The 19286-nt window shown below is 46.1% G+C and overlaps 1 protein-coding gene across 2 annotated transcripts in view; it reads right to left on the bottom strand.

Annotated features, from left to right (window-relative positions):
• The window catches only part of UGP2 (UDP-glucose pyrophosphorylase 2), a 98154-nt gene extending 80794 nt beyond the window's left edge, over positions 1-17360 (bottom strand). The window contains exon 1 of one of the 2 annotated variants that reach the window (XM_073672150.1): positions 17206-17360. Coding sequence is in view for 1 of the 2 variants with exons in the window: in XM_073672149.1 (XP_073528250.1) it covers positions 12465-12483 (19 nt within the window). In the remaining variant the exon portion in view is untranslated. Of the gene's footprint in view, positions 1-12464; positions 12782-17205 lie in introns of those variants that run through there. The other variant, XM_073672149.1, reaches the window with a different exon arrangement.
• Between the last annotated feature and the right edge of the window lie 1926 nt (positions 17361-19286).

Here is a 19286-nt window from a genome sequence, read left to right as displayed (position 1 = left end):
GATTGGCAAAGTCGCCACTGGCGCCCTGTGCTCTTCACAGATGAAAGCAGGTTCACACTGAGCACATGTGACAGACGTGACAGAGTCTGGAGACGCCGTGGAGAGCGATCTGCTGCCTGCAACATCCTTCAGCATGACCGGTTTGGCAGTGGGTCAGTAATGGTGTGGGGTGGCATTTCTTTGGAGGGCCGCACAGCCCTCCACGTGCTCGCCAGAGGTAGCCTGACCGCCATCAGGTACCGAGATGAGATCCTCAGACCCCTTGTGAGACCATATGCTGGTGTGGTTGGCCCTGGGTTCCGCCTAATGCAGGACAATGCCAGACCTCATGTGGCTGGAGTGTGTCAGCAGTTCCTGCAAGATGAAGGCATTGAAGCTATGGACTGGCCTACCCGTTCCCCAGACCTGAATCCGATTGAGCACATCTGGGACATCATGTCTCGCTCCATCCACCAAAGTCACGTTGCACCACAGACTGTCCAGGAGTTGGCGGATGCTTTAGTCCAGGTCTGGGAGGAGATCCCACAGAAAACCATCCGGAACCTCATCAGGAGCATGCCCAGGCGTTGTAGGGAGGTCATACAGGCACGTGGAGGCCACACACAATACTGAGCCTCATTTTGACTTGTTTTAAGGACATTACATCAAAGTTGGATCAGCCTGTAGTGTGTTTTTCCACTGTAATTTTGGTGGCGACTCCAAATCCAGGCCTCCATTGCTTAATAAATTTGATTTCCATTGATGATTTTTGTGTGATTTTGTTGTCAGCACATTCAACTTTGTACAGAACAAAGTATTCAATGAGAATATTTCATTCATTCAGATCTAGGATGTGTTATTTGAGTGTTCCCTTTATTTTTTTGAGTAGGGTATATTCCCATAGTAACCAAGCAGAGATAAGACGCCACCTGATGTCCGTAAAATAAAAAAATTAAAAACATTATGTATAGACCTGGTTCTTACCACTTCTCCTTAGCCCAAGTTACAGCATATTATTGAAGGAGAAGCGAGATGTCTCATCTTATACACTCATTCCAGGATGAAAACTCGGTCATCTGCTAACCACAAATGTACGTATGGTTGTAAGGGGGAAATGTGAAATTACACCACACAATACACAAACACTAACGTCTGGGCTATATGGAGACTTTATAACACAACACCAATTAATGTTAACTACTGAGATACAGTCATGGCGGAAAGTGTTGGCACCCTTGAAATTGTTCCAGAAAATGAAGTATTTCTCCCAGAAAATTATTGCAATTTCAATCTCTTCCTGTAACCATCAACGAGCTTCTTACACCTCTCAACTGGAATTTGGACCACTATTCTTTTGCAAACTGCTCCCGGTCTCTCCTATTTGGAGGCACCTTCTCAAAACAGCAATTTTTAAGATTTCTCCACAGATGTTCAATAGGATTTAGATCTGGACTTATCACTGGCCACTTCAGACCTCTCCAGCTCTTTGTTTCCATCCATTTCTGGGAGCTTCTTGAAGTATGTTTGGGGTCATTGTCCTTCTGGAAGACCCATGACCTAAGACGCAAACCCAGCTTTCTGACCCTGGGCACTACATTGTGACCCCAAATCCTTTGGCAATCTTCAGATTTCATGATGCCTTGCACACAGTCAAAGATTTAAAAAAAATGGCGTGCACACAGCTATAGAGCGAGTTGCAGGTGGAAGGAAGCTCCAGACTCCACAATCACTAGAGTATAGAAATTTTCACCGCACACTCAGGAGATTCAATGCAAAAGGTTTAATGATATTTAGAAAAATCTGGCAGTAGGGGTGCTCCTGCACCCTTACTACCATTACCCATAAGGATTCAACTATATGTACATCCCCACAGGGATTTCTCTCATACGGTTTGGACCATCACAGCCTTCCCCAGAGGGACTATGTGAGAAAGGCCCAGGAACAGGCCGAAACGTAAAAGTCGCCTCTAAACAAAAGAACTGTATTTTGTCCGCCACTTGCACACAGTCAAGGCACCAAATGCCAGAGGCAACAAAACGACCCAAAACATCTTTGAACCTCCACCATATTTTACCGTAGGTACTGTGTTCTTTTCTTTGTAGGCCTCATTCTGTTTTCGGCAAACAGTAGAATGATGTTCTTCACCAAAAAGCTCTATCTTGGTCTCACCTGTCCACGAGATGCTTCCCCAGAAGGATTTTGGCAAACTGCGGTCTAGCTTTTTGTCTGTCAGCAGTGGGATCCTCCTGCCATAGCATTTCATTCAAATGTCGATAGATAGGTTGCGCTGACACTGATGCACCTTGAGCCTGAAGGACAGCTTGAATTTCTTTGGAACTTGATTGGGGCTGCTTATCCATAAACCAGACAATCCTTCATTGCAACCTTTCATCAATTTTTCTCTGCCGTCCACATCCTAGGAGCAGAGCTACAGTGCCATGGGTTGTGAATGTCTTGATTATGTTGTGCACCGTGGACAAAGGAACATCAAGATCTCTGGAGACAGACTTGTAATCTTGAGATTGTTGATATTTTTCAACAATTTTAGTTCTCAAGACCTCAGACAGTTCTCTTCTCCGCTTTCTGTTCTCCATGTTTAAGCTTAGCGTGGCGCACACAGACACAATGCAAAAGATTAAATGGATTGTCCACTACTTTTAATATTTGGCCATTCTATTTTTATGTTGAAAATAAGTATCTTTGTAGATACCTTGCTTTGCAGCTACTGCCTGTGAGCGGCGCTATCCTTGGCCGCTCACAGGCATCACGTGACCCGCCACTGATGTTATGTCAAGTGAGGCATGACATCAGTGACGCGGTACAAGCGGTGGATGCTGTGCTTTGGGCGGGGTTACCCCGCGTGTCATACCCAGCATCCACCGCACGCTTTCCCAATGAATGAGGAGAGGCAGAGCGCGCGGTGGATGCCGGGTGTGACGTGCGGGGTAACCCCGCCCACAGCCTGGCATCCACCTGGAATGCAGAAGAGGGACCCCCGGCTGTAGCCAGAACTTGACGTGACATCAGCGGATGTCAGAGCCGGCCGCAGCCAGGGGTCACGTGATAGCGCCGCTCACAGGCAGTAACTGCAAAGCAAGGTATTTACAAAGATACTTATTTTCAACATAAAAGACGTAGTTACTTACCGGTAATGGGATTTCTCAGAGCCCATGACGGCACCACGGAGAGAGGGGATCCGCCCTTCAAGGACAGGAAACCTACAGATAAAAGGGCGGTACCTCTCTCCCGCATCAGTTGTTTACAGAGCATGAGAGGACCACCAGGTTAGTAACACGAAATTTTACAAATTAAGAACTCGTCAGAGTCACCACGTGGCTACAATAAGTAACTAATAAGTGTGCGCACCCACACTTGAAGGGAGGGAATGTACGGGTGCCGTCATGGGCTCTGAGAAATCCCGTTACCGGTAAGTAACTGCGTCTTTCTCCTTCCCCCATGACTGCACCACAGAGAGAATTACAGAGAAGTGACTTATTAGGGGGTGGGGGGGGGGTTAGGGACCACAGCTTCCAGAACCCTTCTCCCGAAAGCAAGGTCCGAAGAAGAGGTTAAGTCTAGCCGGTAGTGATTAAAGAAGGTAGAGGGGAAGACCAGGTTGCCGCTCTACATATCTGCTCTATCATAGCACCGGCCTTCTCCGCCCAGGAGGCTGCCACCGCTCTCGTTGAGTGGGCCTTCAGTTTCTCCGGGGCAGCTTCTACACGTGAGGAGTACGATAGTGAAATGGCCTCCCTCAGCAGGCCCCGGCAGGCTCAGTCCTCTTCTTCTGGACCCCCCCGCACACCCTAGAGGCCCACTGATCCCAGATGTGGCGCATCAGGGCACCGCACCAGCCGAGGCAGGGAACCCCCGCTGCCTGGATCGGACTGGTCGGGCCTGGAATCCCACGACAATCATCTTCTGGCACCCCGCAGGTATGCCTCCTCAGGAACTGTAGGATCCCGTCAAGGACAGGAAACCAACTGATGCGGGAGAGAGGTATCGCCCTTTTATCTGTATGTTTCCGGTCCTTGAAGGGCGGATCCCCTCTCTCCGTGGTGCCGTCATGGGGGAAGGAGAAAATACAATTGCCAATTATTACCAGTAGTGGACAACCCTAGTTCACAGTTATAGGTCTAGGTATCCCCAATAAATAATTAACTAGATTCACTGTATAATCCAATTGGAGAAATATAACTTTTATTATCTATTTATAATAAAAAAAACAACCACATATGTAAATTATTAAAAATATCAAATGGTCATATACAACGGCACCAATTATCGTGCTCCTCTCTAAATTAACTTATCGCTACTGAAATTGGCGATTGCTAGCTTTACTCAATTTCGTGTCGTCATATTACCAATAATTGTAAATCTGCCACTCTGTTATTCAGTAGGTTCCAATCAAATGGATCACTTTATATACTGTAAACACCTCCTACTGATCACCTATACAGCATAGAGTACACCAACTGTTGTCTATCTGACCATCACTCACACTGATAATAGAGTTGCACTGTTATTTAGTGCCTCCGTGTCCTTTTAAGTTTTGGTCATACTCGTACTCTATGCCACTAAAAGCCCTATGTGTTTCATCAGTACTATGTCATTGCCTTGACTCATCAGGGGCTAGGCAGCTAATAAAGTGTACAAATTGAATTCTGATAATTGTTTCACTGTTTAAGTCAACTTCGCACCTTTTTATCTGGTTTCAGGTGTGATTTTCATATCATCGCCCTCACCTGTTACTTGCCACAGGTGAGTTTGAACGAGCATCACATGCTTGAAACAAAGTCGTTTACTCACAACTTTGTCCGACCCATTTTTAGGGTTGTGTGTGAAATGTCCAATTTGCCTTTTTTCCCTATATTTTGTGTTGCTTCAATACACACAACTGCAATTACACGTTTTGTTATACACATGTATTTCCTTTATTTTCTGGGAGAAATACTTCATTTTCTGCAACAATTTCAAGGGTGCCAACACTATTTGCCATGACTATCAGCTAAACAATTCAAAACGTTTAATGAATCCAATTGCAAGTGTCATTTTAGCCCCAAATGCATGTAATTAAGCAATAGAAATAAAAAAAAAATAAAAAAAAAAACACAACTGTTCCCAGATGTGCCCGCAGGTTTGCATAATCAGTTGTGCTACAGAAAGGGGCTTTACGCTCTGACTCAGTGGGGGCTCACAAGCAAAGGTGATTTTTTAAGACATAAAAATGTCTTTAAAAAAAAAAAGGAAGTGTTCCTCCTTCTGGTGTCCCTTTTGATAGTGCCAGTCTTCAGTCATCCATGTTTTACATGACTACCCCAAAGCTTTATCAGTATCCACAGTTCCTTTCTATCCTTTTCTAGTGGAGAAGTGTATAGCGCAATCCCAAAAACGAGCAAATAGTCTTGATCTCAAACTTTTCAACCTGATACCTACTGAGTTCACTGGCCGCCCCCTGAGTATTCAATCTCAAGGGTTCTCAGAAAACGGCTATAATCTTTGGCTCTGGCTGAAGATTGCTTTTGTGCGTGGAGCCAAAATTTCAGAAAATTGACAATGCAATGCTTTTTTTTTTTTCTTACAGAAACCCAAAATTCGAGACATGACATTTAGAATCAATTAGAATCAAATTTTGGAGAAGGCTTGCTAACTTTAGATAATTAAGTCAGTAGAAGTGAGGCCAAATCCACATGTGCAGAGATACAACCGCGCCATTGATAAGAGTCTCCTTACACAAATGTTTCTTATCAAAAATCTACACAATCCATACCTACTAGTAAGCTATGGAGAGGACTACATCTAGCTGTGGGGGGGCACTGGACATATCAGCCCCGCAGCCTAAACTACAATGTGAAATCCCCTCGGGGACATATTGTACTTTCACGCTGTAACACTACTCCTCCTCTACAAATACCAGAGGTCGCAAGAACACTTGTTACACGGGGCCATCCTGTCTTCATGCAAATGTATTTTTACACTGGGGAATTTACAAACTAAAGAAAAATGTCATTAAAGAATATATATTAAAAGAAATATATATATGGGTAGGTCGCACATAGGTCATTCTTTATGGGTAGTGAGAAGTGGTTAGAAGAACATCATGCACATGGCAGTGTGACGGATTAGTGTTATGTGTCAACGTTATTATATCGCCTTCCGTACGTCCATGAACAAAAGGTTTTTCTTAATTCATAGGCCACAGATAGTGGTATGGACCATCGTATGCCTGATTATGGGATTATTCTCCCCCCAAAATGCATTACTAAGACTACTGGTCAGTAGAACAGACTTACAAACTCAATGTACAGCCTCAGGGTCTACGACCACAACATGGCCGTATCCTATAAGGGGTTATATTAGTGATACAAAGCTAGAAAAGGAATGGAGGAGGTCTATTCTCTGTGCCCAGTTATAGCAAACAGACGGAAGTTTGTATAGAGCGGTGGTCAAGTGCAGACACCCACCGCCGCTCCATCTAGTGTCTATGGAACGGCGGGGCCCATCAGACCCATAGGCATATGAATGGAGCAGCAGGAAACATGGTCGACTGCCCTCTATGCCAAGCCATAGTCATGTGGTGAGGAGGGATGGAGGACAGAGAACCCCAGTTCTCATGTTGGGTGGGGGTCCCCAATTTAGAGACATTTTTTTCCTAATCTGTGGATAGGTGAAAATGTTGACTCTAGAAAAAAACTCCTTAAAACTGTAGGTTAGGTTCATACAAGCCCTTTGTAGCTGCGATAAGACGTATCCCGTGTAAGACCGCTTTCTGACTAGCGCATTTCGCGCCCCATATCTGGACCCCAATGGCCGGACCGTACGCAGGTATCCTGACCCAAACTATCGGCATCATAAGCCTGTAGTTCGGGGCAGGAGACCAGTAACCGGTCTGAACACTGAGGTCCACATACGGGGTGTGTGATACGCTCGTCAGAAAGCAGTATTACACGGGGATTTTTTTTCCTAAAAGTATATACTCTTATCAAGGAGTGGAGGGGGTTAGTAATCCATGAGGGCAATGGATAATATACAGCCATACAAGTGTCCTGGTGCTCAGCCCGCAAACAAGTGCCATGTATCCAGTAGGCTCAGTAGTTTTGAAAGGTTTTTCCTGGGCCAAAAGCCAAAAGACATTGATCTGAACCTTGATTATTCTTACTAAACTCTACAGGAAGGATAAAACTCCTACCAGGAAATTATTAATCCCTTCCTGCTGATCAGACTGCTCTTGTAGTGCCGAGACTAGAACAACTCCATCCATGGCAGCCCGGGACTGCAAGAGGAGGAAAACAACAAGGTGCATTTGTAGCCCATAACCGAGGAGACACCAGTCTGCATAGGTGCTGTGTACATTAAGCGGGATATCATTAATCAATTCAACACTGTATGTGCAGTCATATGAACCAGGAAATTAATGCACATTGAAATAGAAACCAATGGAAAATGTGTTTTTCCATTGACGTCTCTGAAGTTCTCATGTGGTTGACCACCAAGACTGTGGTTCTGGTTCACGGATTCATCTAGCGAGTTTCTAAATTCTGTAAAATTCATCCCATCACGGAGATAAAGAGGGGTTTTGTCACAACATTTATAGGATGTCAATGTGATATGGCTTAAAGTACTAAATGTTTGATCCCTGGGGTCCGAAAAGTCAGACAAGACCACACTCCGCTCATCCGAGTGTTCTCTATTGGGAGAGAGGAGTAAGTCGCTGCCAGACTCCGAGGACAAAAGTAAGTTGTGGGAACGTCAACTCCCCGATCCTTCTCTACTCCATCAATATCTGTTAAGAGGCTCCCATACACATTAGATTATCCGTCAATTGTAATCTAATGTGTACGGAGGCCTGTAGATCTCCGGATTTCATAAGTGTCAGCTCCAATTCTCCTGACCAATTCACAACGGATGATTGCAGCGCCCTGCACAGTGACTGGAAAGAATCAGTCCGTCAGCTCGTTCTGACAGGTGAGTGTGAAACGCTTTCATCCATCTTTTTCAACACTCCTTCAGCACAAAGTTGAGTTGAACTTTGATGTGGTCTTTGTTCAGCTGATAGGCGCTCAGAAAAATGGACAGATAAAAGTTGCAAACAGAAGAAATCGACTGGGATTCTCCGTTAACTTATTCTGTGGTCGGTGGTGTGCAGGGAAATACAGAATCTGTGAAAGCCAAATGGCGCATAAGCTTTAATTAAACCCAGATGCAAAAATGATTTTTAACCCAAAATACATGCATTTGAGTAATAGTGGGCCCCCACATAGTCCTCCATACAGAATAATGGGCCCCCACATAGTCCTCCATACAGAATAATGGGCCCCCACATAGTCCTCCATACAGAATAATGGGCCCCCACATAGTCCTCCATACAGAATAATGGGCCCCCACACAGTCCTCCATACAGAATAATGGGCCCCCACACAGTCCTCCATACAGAATAATGGGCCCCCACACAGTCCTCCATACAGAATAATGGGCCCCCACACAGTCCTCCATACAGAATAATGGGCCCCCACACAGTCCTCCATACAGAATAATGGGCCCCCACACAGTCCTCCATACAGAATAATGGGCCCCCACATAGTCCTCCATACAGAATAATGGGCCCCCACATAGTCCTCCATACAGAATAATGGGCCCCCACATAGTCCTCCATATAGAATAATGGGCCCCCACATAGTCCTCCATATAGAATAATGGGCCCCCACATAGTCCTCCATATAGAATAATGGGCCCCCACATAGTCCTCCATATAGAATAATGGGCCCCCACATAGTCCTCCATATAGAATAATGGGCCCCCACATAGTCCTCCATATAGAATAATGGGCCCCCACATAGTCCTCCATATAGAATAATGGGCCCCCACATAGTCTGTCTGTCCGTCCAGGAAATCCCGCGTCGCCGATTGGTCCGGCCGCGGCCAATCAGCAACGCGGGATTTCAGAACAAGATGGCGGCCGTTAGCGGCTTATCTGCCTCACGGAGGTAAGCGGCGATGCAGCCGGGAGATGACCGGCGCTAGCCTGTCATCTCGCAGCGGAAGTACCCGCACAGGCAGCGCCGCTCCCTGGTCCTCACTAACACGGTTCGCTGATTGGTCGCAACGAATCAGCGATATTGGCGCGAAATTTAAAACACGGCTGGCCGCGACCAATCAGCGACTGGCGCAGCCCGGCCGCGAATTGGCGCCGGATTTGAAACACGCAGGCCACCGTCGGGAGATCAGCGGCGACGCAGCCGTGAGATGACTGGTGCTAGCCGGTCATCTCCCGGCTGCTCGCAGCAGAAGTACCCCAACCAGCAGCCTAATTACAAAATTCATTAGGGGCCCCGGGGGATACATTGGGGGGTTAATTTAAAGTAGTGCACAACCCATTTAAACACTGCTTCGCTGATTAGTCGTGCCCAGTCAGCTGCATACATATTCTAGAATACCCGATGCGCTAGAATCGGGGCCACCATCTAGTACAGAATAATGGGCCCCCACACAGAATAATGGGCCCCCACATAGGGGTGGCGGTTCTGGTATCGTGGGCCAAATATAACCACCCTGTGGGCCAGATTTGGCCCATGGGCCAGTGTTTGTCTTGTATGATATACATGGTCTGTAACCTGGTGCTCATCATGGAGTCATGCAGGTGTTTTTACCATTGCATGCTGTATTGCACAGGTATGCTCTACTAAACGCGTGGTTTCTAGGAAAGCGTGTGCTGCCCCACAGTTGTACCCATGGACTCCAATACAAATCTTTAGGGACACAGAGCCATAGTAAAGGATCCGCGACTCAGATTTCCCCTCAGCTCCGTCACAACTGGAAAGATTATCCTATGCAAAAAAAATAAATAAAAGTTTAATTTTTTTTTTTTTTATTTAGTCATTTTTTTGGTGGGGGGGTAGTTAAGGGGAAGGGGGGGTGCGAGCAGTAAATACTCAATAGATTCAAATACGGTAGTTACTCTCTCGATGTTGACCCCTGTCCATATGCCTACTTAAGAGTACATGGAGGCCAGAGAGGGGGCTCCGGCTCAGCCAGTAAGAAGGGTTGACAAAGCCATATGGTCACGGTCGTCCATTTCTTCCAGGACCACAAGATTATTTTCTCAGGGCTTTTAGAAATATGTGGCTTATCCTTATGGATGGCTGACGAAGCCAAAGATCTGAATAAAGCCATTAGTTTCATATCATGCCCGAAAATCCCACTGATGGGGAGAGAATTGGATGGCCCTGAAAATTTCAGCCCGGTTCATTTCTTCTCCCAGAATTTTGCTTTTGAAAGACTGAAATAATCCTGATATTCCGTTTGCCTCAGGTTACTAAAAGGCTTATGTTGGGCAATTAAACACTAGCAGATTTCTTCATCAAAATTGCAGTATTAACAGTGTTATTGCCTAATGAAAAAGGCTACATTGTGCCGAAAACCAGAAACCGATCCCCAGGGCCGTGTACGTAGCTGGACAGAGCACCCAGAGATTAGTTAGACCCCATGTGTCAATAAATCACAATGCAGACTTGTCACAAGCTCCATATCAGCAGAACTTAGGACAGCCAAGGGGGCCATACACATTAGTCACTGTTCACATTTGAGCTAGAGACTTCATTTTGAGCCTCAGTCACAGATCGCGCCAAAAATACCAGACCCAATATCACAGCGTATTGCTTTACTTTGACAAGTAAAATGAAGGCTGTCGTAACAGAATACCGAACAACGCCGATATAACCAATGGGGTCTGTCAGCTCTGCTGGTGTCCATAGAAGCAAGAATCTGGCACTTCTGCCATTTTCATTATTCTGATACTATGAAGTCAAATTTCTGTGGGTCCAATCAAATGGAATCTACTTGCTTTTGGAAATAAGGGGGTCAGGCATATTGAATTTCAGCATGTGTGATCAATTTGTTCATTATTTGCTGTTTTTTTTATGATTTTTCTTTAGTCCAGTGGTGTCTGATGCAGTATTTTTTTGTGTGCAAATTGTCCAAACCGGCACACGCGTGTCAATTAATTTTTTCTTTTCAGAGCAACAACTTCTTTGATCCTCTAAAATATTGCACAAAAGTTTTTCACTGCGCAAAAATAACAATTTAGTCAGATTTTGTATTACATAGGTTGAGAAAAAAAAAAAAAAAAGACTCGGGTCCACCAAGTTCAACCTTTCTTCACTAATTATACATACTATGTCACTAAAGCTATATACAATTGTGATAGATTTTTTGCGACATTTTGAAAAGTCAGAAATAATGAATTAGGCTAAATCCCATGGATAATAAACACCACAACAACACTTACAAAAAAAAAGACAAAACCTAGTAAAGTAAATAAAAAAAGTGCAAATTAATTAATGAATAAGGAGAAAATAATGAATTCACAATTTCCACCTTTTTTCCCCCCCAGGAGTAAAAATGGTTCTAAGATCAAGATGAATTGGGCTAAGTGAGTACACGGACCTCTGGCGAATGTGCACAGGTATTGGGGGAAGGAGGAGTCGCTTTGTATGGATCGACATAGCACTGGTGACATCTATGGAGCCAGGATTTCTACCCAGAGAGCACTAAAATAAATGATTCTTCCAAAGAAGAGCGGTGTCAGAGATTCCAGTACATGAGCGGTGGTGGTCTCCTCTAATGGTGGATTATAGATATGAATGAAAAATGCCTTCAAGAACCACAGAGAAGTTCCTGAAGTTATCCAAGGAACCTAAGAGACGACCATTGTACTGGACACAGGAGGAGATTGTGCAGGATCCACATTTCTACGCTCAGCAATCTGTCTCAATGTCATGGGGTGACTACAGCTACAGACCTGCGCATAGATATATGTCCGGCTCACATCACAGCTTACAGCATGTAATCATATAGTCGCAGTCATAATTAATCCATCAACGAGAACATAATATTATTGATAATTGAATATAATATGCATCTCCTGGACGCACGCTGTCTGCCATGGGCGTTTGTACTGAACACCGGTCTTTACGTGGACATTATAATCTTGCGATATCAATACATTAGCATGACAATAATCAGTTTTATATTATTTTCATGCTAATCTTTTGGAATCGCAGGATTATAATGTCCATGTAAAGACCGGTCTTCAGTATGCATGCCCAGGGCAGACAGTGGGCATCCAGGAGATGCATGGGGTGCCCAGGCAGCGAGCAGGCAGAGCATGTGCATACATGCATGATCCCACAGTAACAGCAATGCAGCTCCAGCTCCGACCTCCAGATCCTGAGGACTAGTGCCTGCTATTTCACAAGCCGGGAATCAGGAGATCCAGACCATGTCCCCAGCTCAGCACTACGACAGGTTAATGGCTCCAAAATACTGTACATTATTAACCCCATGCACTGCCGCCGCTGTCACATCTCGCTGCCCTATCCTCTCCCAATGACCCCAGCCCCATACACAGGTTACCTGGCAGATTCCGTTAACCCCTCAGCTACCACAAGGCAGCACTTACCTAGGAGGTGAATGCAGAGTGCACTTACCATTTGCCAGAGACGACATGGTGGTAATAATCTTGGGCAATGTACGGACACTGTTAGGGCTAATGTAGACGGCTGACACTAGAGTCAATTAGGAAGTGGCACCAATCAGCAGGCATTAATATTGGCTTCCAAGGAGGAGGAGACGCAAACAAATTCCTGTACAGCGGGGGATGTTCTCCTCCCCCACAGATGGGGTGCAGGCAGGGAAAGTTCACTGGCACCGGTGCCCCCTCCGTGTGTGCAGCTCCTGTGATGATGCACTGTGCAGGGCTGAGCACTCGACATGCACATTTCATCAATGGGAGTGGGAGTGCCTGACATGGCATGTGACAGCCCAGAGGACCATAGACACACAGGGCACGTACTGTCCTTCCTCCTCCTCCTCCTCTGAGTAATGTATGCACTGTATACTGTACAGCCCAGAGGACACTCACGTCCTGCACACACCATCCCTGCACCACACTGGTGGTATACACTAGCCTCCATTGCATCTGATCAGTACACAGCAAGGCCAGTGCATTCCAGTGTAATGGGGGAAATCCAGCCCGCCTCCTGCAGATCCATCCCAGCTGCCACCCACTGCCAACCAGCCAACCACAGGCTCACACATGCCAGAGGAGGCCACAGAGGCTTCCTACACAGCAACATTGCAGAGCACACATCCACCATGGATCGCACAGCCACCAGCGACTGCAAGTGTCCTTCACACGACCTCAAGAGCTGCAGGAGAAGCTGGGGGACCACCAGTACTACAGCTCCTGTACAGACTGCAGCTTTCCTGGAGTCCTGAAAGGCAAATCTGCCTCCAGTGGGATGTGGAAAAGCTGGGTGACCACCCATGGGACCAGCATTGATCATTGATTAACATCACCCAACTTTTCAATAATCAGGTAGGACAAAGCTCAAGGTCCTGCTCTCGTCCCTATGGAGTGAAGGTCGCGTTACTCACTTTGACCCTTTTCTACAAAGATTAAAGCAGAATCTCACACAGCTGAGAAAAAACTTTTTCTTGAGGAAATCAATGAAAATTTGGAATCACCTCTTCAATGAAGAGTCATACTATGGAACCTGACAGTACAGCCCCCCCATCTCTGGCTTGGACACATTGGATCACTGTTGGCAAAGACCCCTAAACCATAATGAGCTGCTATGCACTTATTGGGTATCTGTCCTTAGCCAAGAGGACTGTTCAGATGGAGCCGTTCCTTAACTTGGGTAATGGAAGCAAAGATGGCTTCAGTATTTACAAAGCATGGAAGGGCACAATGCTGCGCCCATCGGGTGTACCCAACGTTAACCCCTACTCTTGTACGAATTAAAGGGGCAGCAGTCCGGACCCACCAATGCTCAGATCACCCATATAGAAGGAAGTTGGACAAACCCACCGGACCATCAACTGATGTGAATGGGGCCTCCTGACTTCTCTAAGAGAAGTTACCCGATCCTTTTATTTTCAGGGTAGATAAGCTGCTGCCAGGGATGTCTGGCAGCCGCCATCTCCTGTCTATTCAAAATACATGTACAATTCAGGGGAATGGGCGAGTCAGGAGAGTCCATGCTGGCCGACCGGCCAACTCCTAGGCAGTTATAGGTTGGCTATAGACAGATGAAGAAACCTACTGGGACTGCCCAACAATTTAAAGGGAACCTGTCACATGAAAATACACAACCCTGCATATATGGGGTTAATCTGCAAGCTAATCTTGTTCTGAATCTGCCCGGCACCTGCACTTAGTCGGGACAAAATTAACTTTATTCACTGCGACAGTATTTGGGGTTCAGTCACCGCTCTGTGTATGGAGAGCGGCGGCTGTAATCGTGCCCCCAGCACTGACTGACAGCAGCGCAGCATTAGGGCCGACTATCAATGTTGGGGATGCAGCTACAGCCGCCACTCTCTATACACAGAGCAGTGACTGCACCCACGCTGGCATCACCCCCATGACTGGAAGCCGAACGCTGACAGGAAGAATACATTTGTTTAGTTCCACTCAGATGGGGACACATGAATGTGTGAATATTGCCTAAGGGGTAGCGTTTCTCCTAATGGAGAGTGACACCAGCTTTGGCACGTCAAGGTAAGGAGGCTCATTAGCCATGCAATGCTCCTCTGGGAAATTTAATATGCAAATTGCCTCTTCAGAGAAAAAGAGGACTTGTATTCTATAGCGCCACCTATTGGAAGCAGCAATCCTACAAGTCACAACCAACCCTTTAACGAGTCGTGCAATATGACTTGGGATAAAAGCCAAAACAGAATCTCATTTTGCAGACAGTGTTTCGGGCTGTTGGCCCTCGTCAGTGCAAAGTATGAGAACTGATTTCGCTAGGTGAGAGGCTCTGGACTGAAGTCTAAGGTCAATAGGTGGCGCTATAGAGTACAAGTCCTCTTTCTCTGAAGAGGCAATTTGCATATTAAATTTCCCAGAGGAGCATTGCATGGCGAATAAGCCTCCTTACCTTGACGTGTCAGAGCCGATATGTCACTCTGCACAAGGAGAAACATTACCCCTTAGACCTCAGTCCAGAGCCTCTCATCTAGCCAAATCAGTTCTCATACTTTGCACTGACGAGGGCCAAAAGCCCGAAACACCATGTCTGCAAATTGAGATTCTGATTTGGCTTTTATCCTAAGTCATATTGCACGTTAAAGGGTTGATTGTGACTTGTAGGATTGCTACTTTCAATAGGTGGCGCTATAGAGTACAAGTCCTCTTTTTCTCTGAAGAGGCAATTTGCATATTGAATATTGCCTACAAGAATTGGGCATGTTGAAATCCAACATGCTCCGTCCTTCTTTTCCTCAGCTTCTACCACAAGCTTTTTAAAGGGAACCTGTCACGTTAAAAAAAAAGCTATTAACCTACAGAAATGGGGATAATAGTGCTGTGAATCTGCCCGGCGCCTGCACTTAGACCCCCATTGCCGGGAGGAAATGGTCTTTTTCTCATGCCAGTTGCATCTGTTTTTTTCTCATTGAAGCAGAGGTGGACAGTGTGAACTTTTTTTTTTCTTTTTTTTATATCAATTAACTATTACCAATAAATCAGTAAAAAAACGGATGAAACTCCGATAGAAAACTGAAGTACAGTTTGTCTTCCGTGTTTCATCCGTTTTACACAGATCCCCATAGACTTTAATGGTCAAGAATAGAACCTGCTCCGAGTCTCACGGATCCGTTTTTAACGTGTGTATGGATCAATTAAACTAGGGGTCCGTCTGCGGTCCGATAAAAGAAACAAAAAACTGACAGAACAGGTTTTTGTCACGTGTGTGTGAATGCAGCCCTCATACAGTCTCATTCAGACGTCTGTTTTTCACGTAAGCATAAAAATTGTATTGGTGTCATCAGTGTTTTGGATCTGAGCGTCAGCGTTTTTCACGTTTGGATAACTTCTCGCATTAAATGCAGTGTTAATCACGGAGCGCTCACTGAATCATCTATGTGCTCTCCGTGATGTTCATGGACCAATAGACTTGTATTGGCACTGTTAATCTGTGCTGCCAGGAAAAAAACAAGACGTGTGACGAGCAGTATAGATTACAATGGGCACAAATAGATTTTTAATTAAAAAAAAACAACAACACAAATTGAACACATACATGATGCAACACGGACGTCTGAACGAGGCCTGAGAGCAATCAATCATTAATGCGTATGTGGGGGTCCCCCGATCTCCAATAGATGTTGGAGGAAAGTAGGATGGGGCTGTTGGCTTTCAACATGCTCAATCTCTTGTTCTTACAGAAGAGAAGAGTCCAGCGCTGCCTTACTCCCCACTTACATGGACGCTCGGCTGAGGCGAGTGTGCATGTATATGTGCATGAGCTCAGACAACGATCCAGTATGTACGGCCACATTAGTCCTCAGCAATGACGGCGTGATCTGTGATTGGGGGTGTAGTATGATTGGGGGTGTAGTATTACACGGCTCAGGCATCAAAGTGCGGGGTTATTTTAGGAAAGTGACAGATCTGTCAGCGCAATGCCCGGCTCTAGGCAGATGCAGCGTCATACCCTGACCTTCATCAGGCTGACATGCGAGACGCGGGAGCTGAACACTGCGACCACTGCTTAAAGGGCAGTTATTCCAAAAATTACAAATATTCCCTTAAATATTAGTCGCCGGGTCGTCCTAATCTGTTTATCCAATCACTGAGCTTTCCAGTAATGTAGTAAGACATCCAACATTTCTATCAGTCGTCTCCTGACATGGGATCGTCCAGGCACCCGCCTCCAATAATCAGATCGCATGGCATCCAGCATTCTAGACAAGCAGGACGACACCTGGATGTGCGCTGTAATGGCGGCCAGGTCTGTCACCCAGCTTTCCCAGGAACAGATGGGATTTCAAAGCATCAGAAAAACAGCGCCACCCCTCCCCACAGGTTGTGTCCGGTATTGCAGCACGACTCCTGTGCAGTGAATGGAGCTGAGCTGAAATAACGGACAACAACCAGGGATGTGTGCGGCACTTTATTTCAGTTAAAGTGATTTTTCCAATCTTCGACAATCCCTTTAAATATTGGAATATTAGAGTTAGTGGTGGCTTTTAGGGAGTATGTCAAGTACTACAAGTCCCAGAATAATGAATCATGGTGCAACAATGCAAACACATAGGAACATGCGAGCCTTGTGCAGAGCGTATGCAGACACTTCTGTCAGGAGGAGCTCCGTCCTGCAGGTAACAGCAGCTCGATGCTACACATACAGCGGGGGAGGCTGAGCCGCTGATACGCACCTGATACCTGCAGCTATGGAGGGGCCGGCCGCCCTGCTACTCACTGACTGCAACACTTCCGACACCCGCTGACATCACTCAGCGCCCCTCCCCTGAGCGCTTTATGACTCTTCACCATTGTGTCTCCACTACACCAGACATTTTCTTGGAGTCACCACATTGCGGCGGGGAAACAAGCTACGACAAAATGGCGCAGGCGTCTACGTGCCGAACAAGTTGCTCACTGTGATTGGATCAAATTGTGTCAGGTGACCTAAACAAAATAGGAGGCGCTTATTTGTTATTACCGCTGTCACTTATAACCAATTGAAATACTAAACCGCAACACACCCCCTAAGTGGTAGCCAATAGTAATGTTTATGCAAAGTAGGCTGTCTCTCCTGCTCTGGAGCTAGTGACAGGCGGTGATTGGTCGCCGGATATCGGTGACAGATGACAGTCATCGGCAGCTGCGATCAGATTGTGTTGCATTCTGTGATTCTCGGCTGCTGCCTAGCGACAGCTTGTAAACTGGTAGTTTATAGCGAGTTGTATTTAGTGGGAACGAGCAAATCTGGCAAATGGTGAGGAACTGAAGTACAAAGTATAATGTGAAATTGCAGCTACACTGCAGACCATGACTATCACATCGGCGATCGCTGCAGATCATCTGCTTCCAAGGGCTTTGGTGCTCAGAGTCCGGAAAAAGTGTTTTTAACCCCTTAAGTACGCATTCAATTTCTATTTTTTCTATTAAAGTTTTTCCTCCTCTTCCAAGAGCCATGACTTTTTACCTTTCCATCAGCACAGTGCTGTTATAGCTCGTTTTATGCAAGACGAGTTGTAGTTTTGAATGACATCCTTCATTTTATCTTATAAAATGGTACTAAAAAAAAAAGGAAGAAGGGAAAAAATTCCAACTGGAGTGAAATAGTGAACGAAAAAACACAATTCCGCCATTTTTTCTATTTAAATTTTGTTTATGACGTTATAATCAGGTTACTGGATGCATCACGCAGACGAGGACAAGGCGGAAGTAACTGTTTTCCTAACACAGGTGTAAGAAGGGGTTGTGTTGACAGGAAGTAGATCTTATAAGAGCATTGTGCCATATACAATAAGTGATCAAACACACTTTAACTTTTGCAGCGAGTTACCTCTCTGGCAAATTCCTAATGAAGGCAATAGTCACAGTACTAAGGGTGTCACTACAATGCTCTCCTGTAGATTACAGACCCTAGCGATGGTCTCCGGTTCTTCCCGCTAGGCCACAAGTCCTTCTGACAAAGTCAAGCAGTGCTCTCTGGGCCTCTCTCACACTGGCTGGCCCCCATCTCGTCTGTTGTACCACCCAAGACTGTACCTTGTACCTTACGTCAGTGCTGGAGGTCACTCACGCCTCCTTTTCACCGCTGCGGACATCCTCCTCTCGATGGGGGCCCTCTCCAGGTCTCCAGTGCTTGACCTGTTATGGTTGTCTATCGGGCCTGGTCGAACGAGGGCTGGGCCTCGGGTCTTGCCCGACATGGTCTGGTTCGTGGACCTTGACTGGCGTGGGTCTGGGCCTCAGGTCTTGACCAGCTTGGTCTGGTTTGCAGACCTTGACTGGCGAGGTCTGGTCCACAGATCTTGACTGGTGTCATCTGGATCCCGCTCGTAGGCGTACAACAACCCGGTGGTTCGGCCTTCCTAGCATGTCACGGTGTCTCAGCCTCGGCGCCCCTCTCAGCACACATCCTGCTGGTCTCACTGGTTGGAGCCAAATCTCTTCCCACCTTGTTACTCTTGTCTCATATTGAGGAACTGCATCACGAAGGTCACCTGACCCAGTGCTCCGTCTAGACTCCTCCTTCCCGAAACTCTTCCCCTTCTTGTTGGTTCCACAGGGTTCTGCTTGGACAATAGGTGGCAGTCTCCAGACACAATTGCCGCACAGGACTGGGGAATCTTATCTTCTACAGCAGGGTTCCCCAACTCCAGTCCTCAAGGCCCACCAACAGGCAATGTTTTCAGGATTTCCTTAGTATTGCACAGGTGATTCCATCACCTGCACAGGCAATAATTCCATCACCTGAGCAAAACTAAGGAAATCCTGAAAACAT

This window comes from Phyllobates terribilis, unplaced genomic scaffold (genome assembly GCF_046119375.1).
Source record: "Phyllobates terribilis strain yellow unplaced genomic scaffold, ASM4611937v1 Scaffold_3__8_contigs__length_932513732, whole genome shotgun sequence".
Classification (NCBI taxonomy): Eukaryota; Metazoa; Chordata; class Amphibia; order Anura; family Dendrobatidae; genus Phyllobates; species Phyllobates terribilis.
This window is presented reverse-complemented; position numbering and strand designations above follow the sequence as displayed.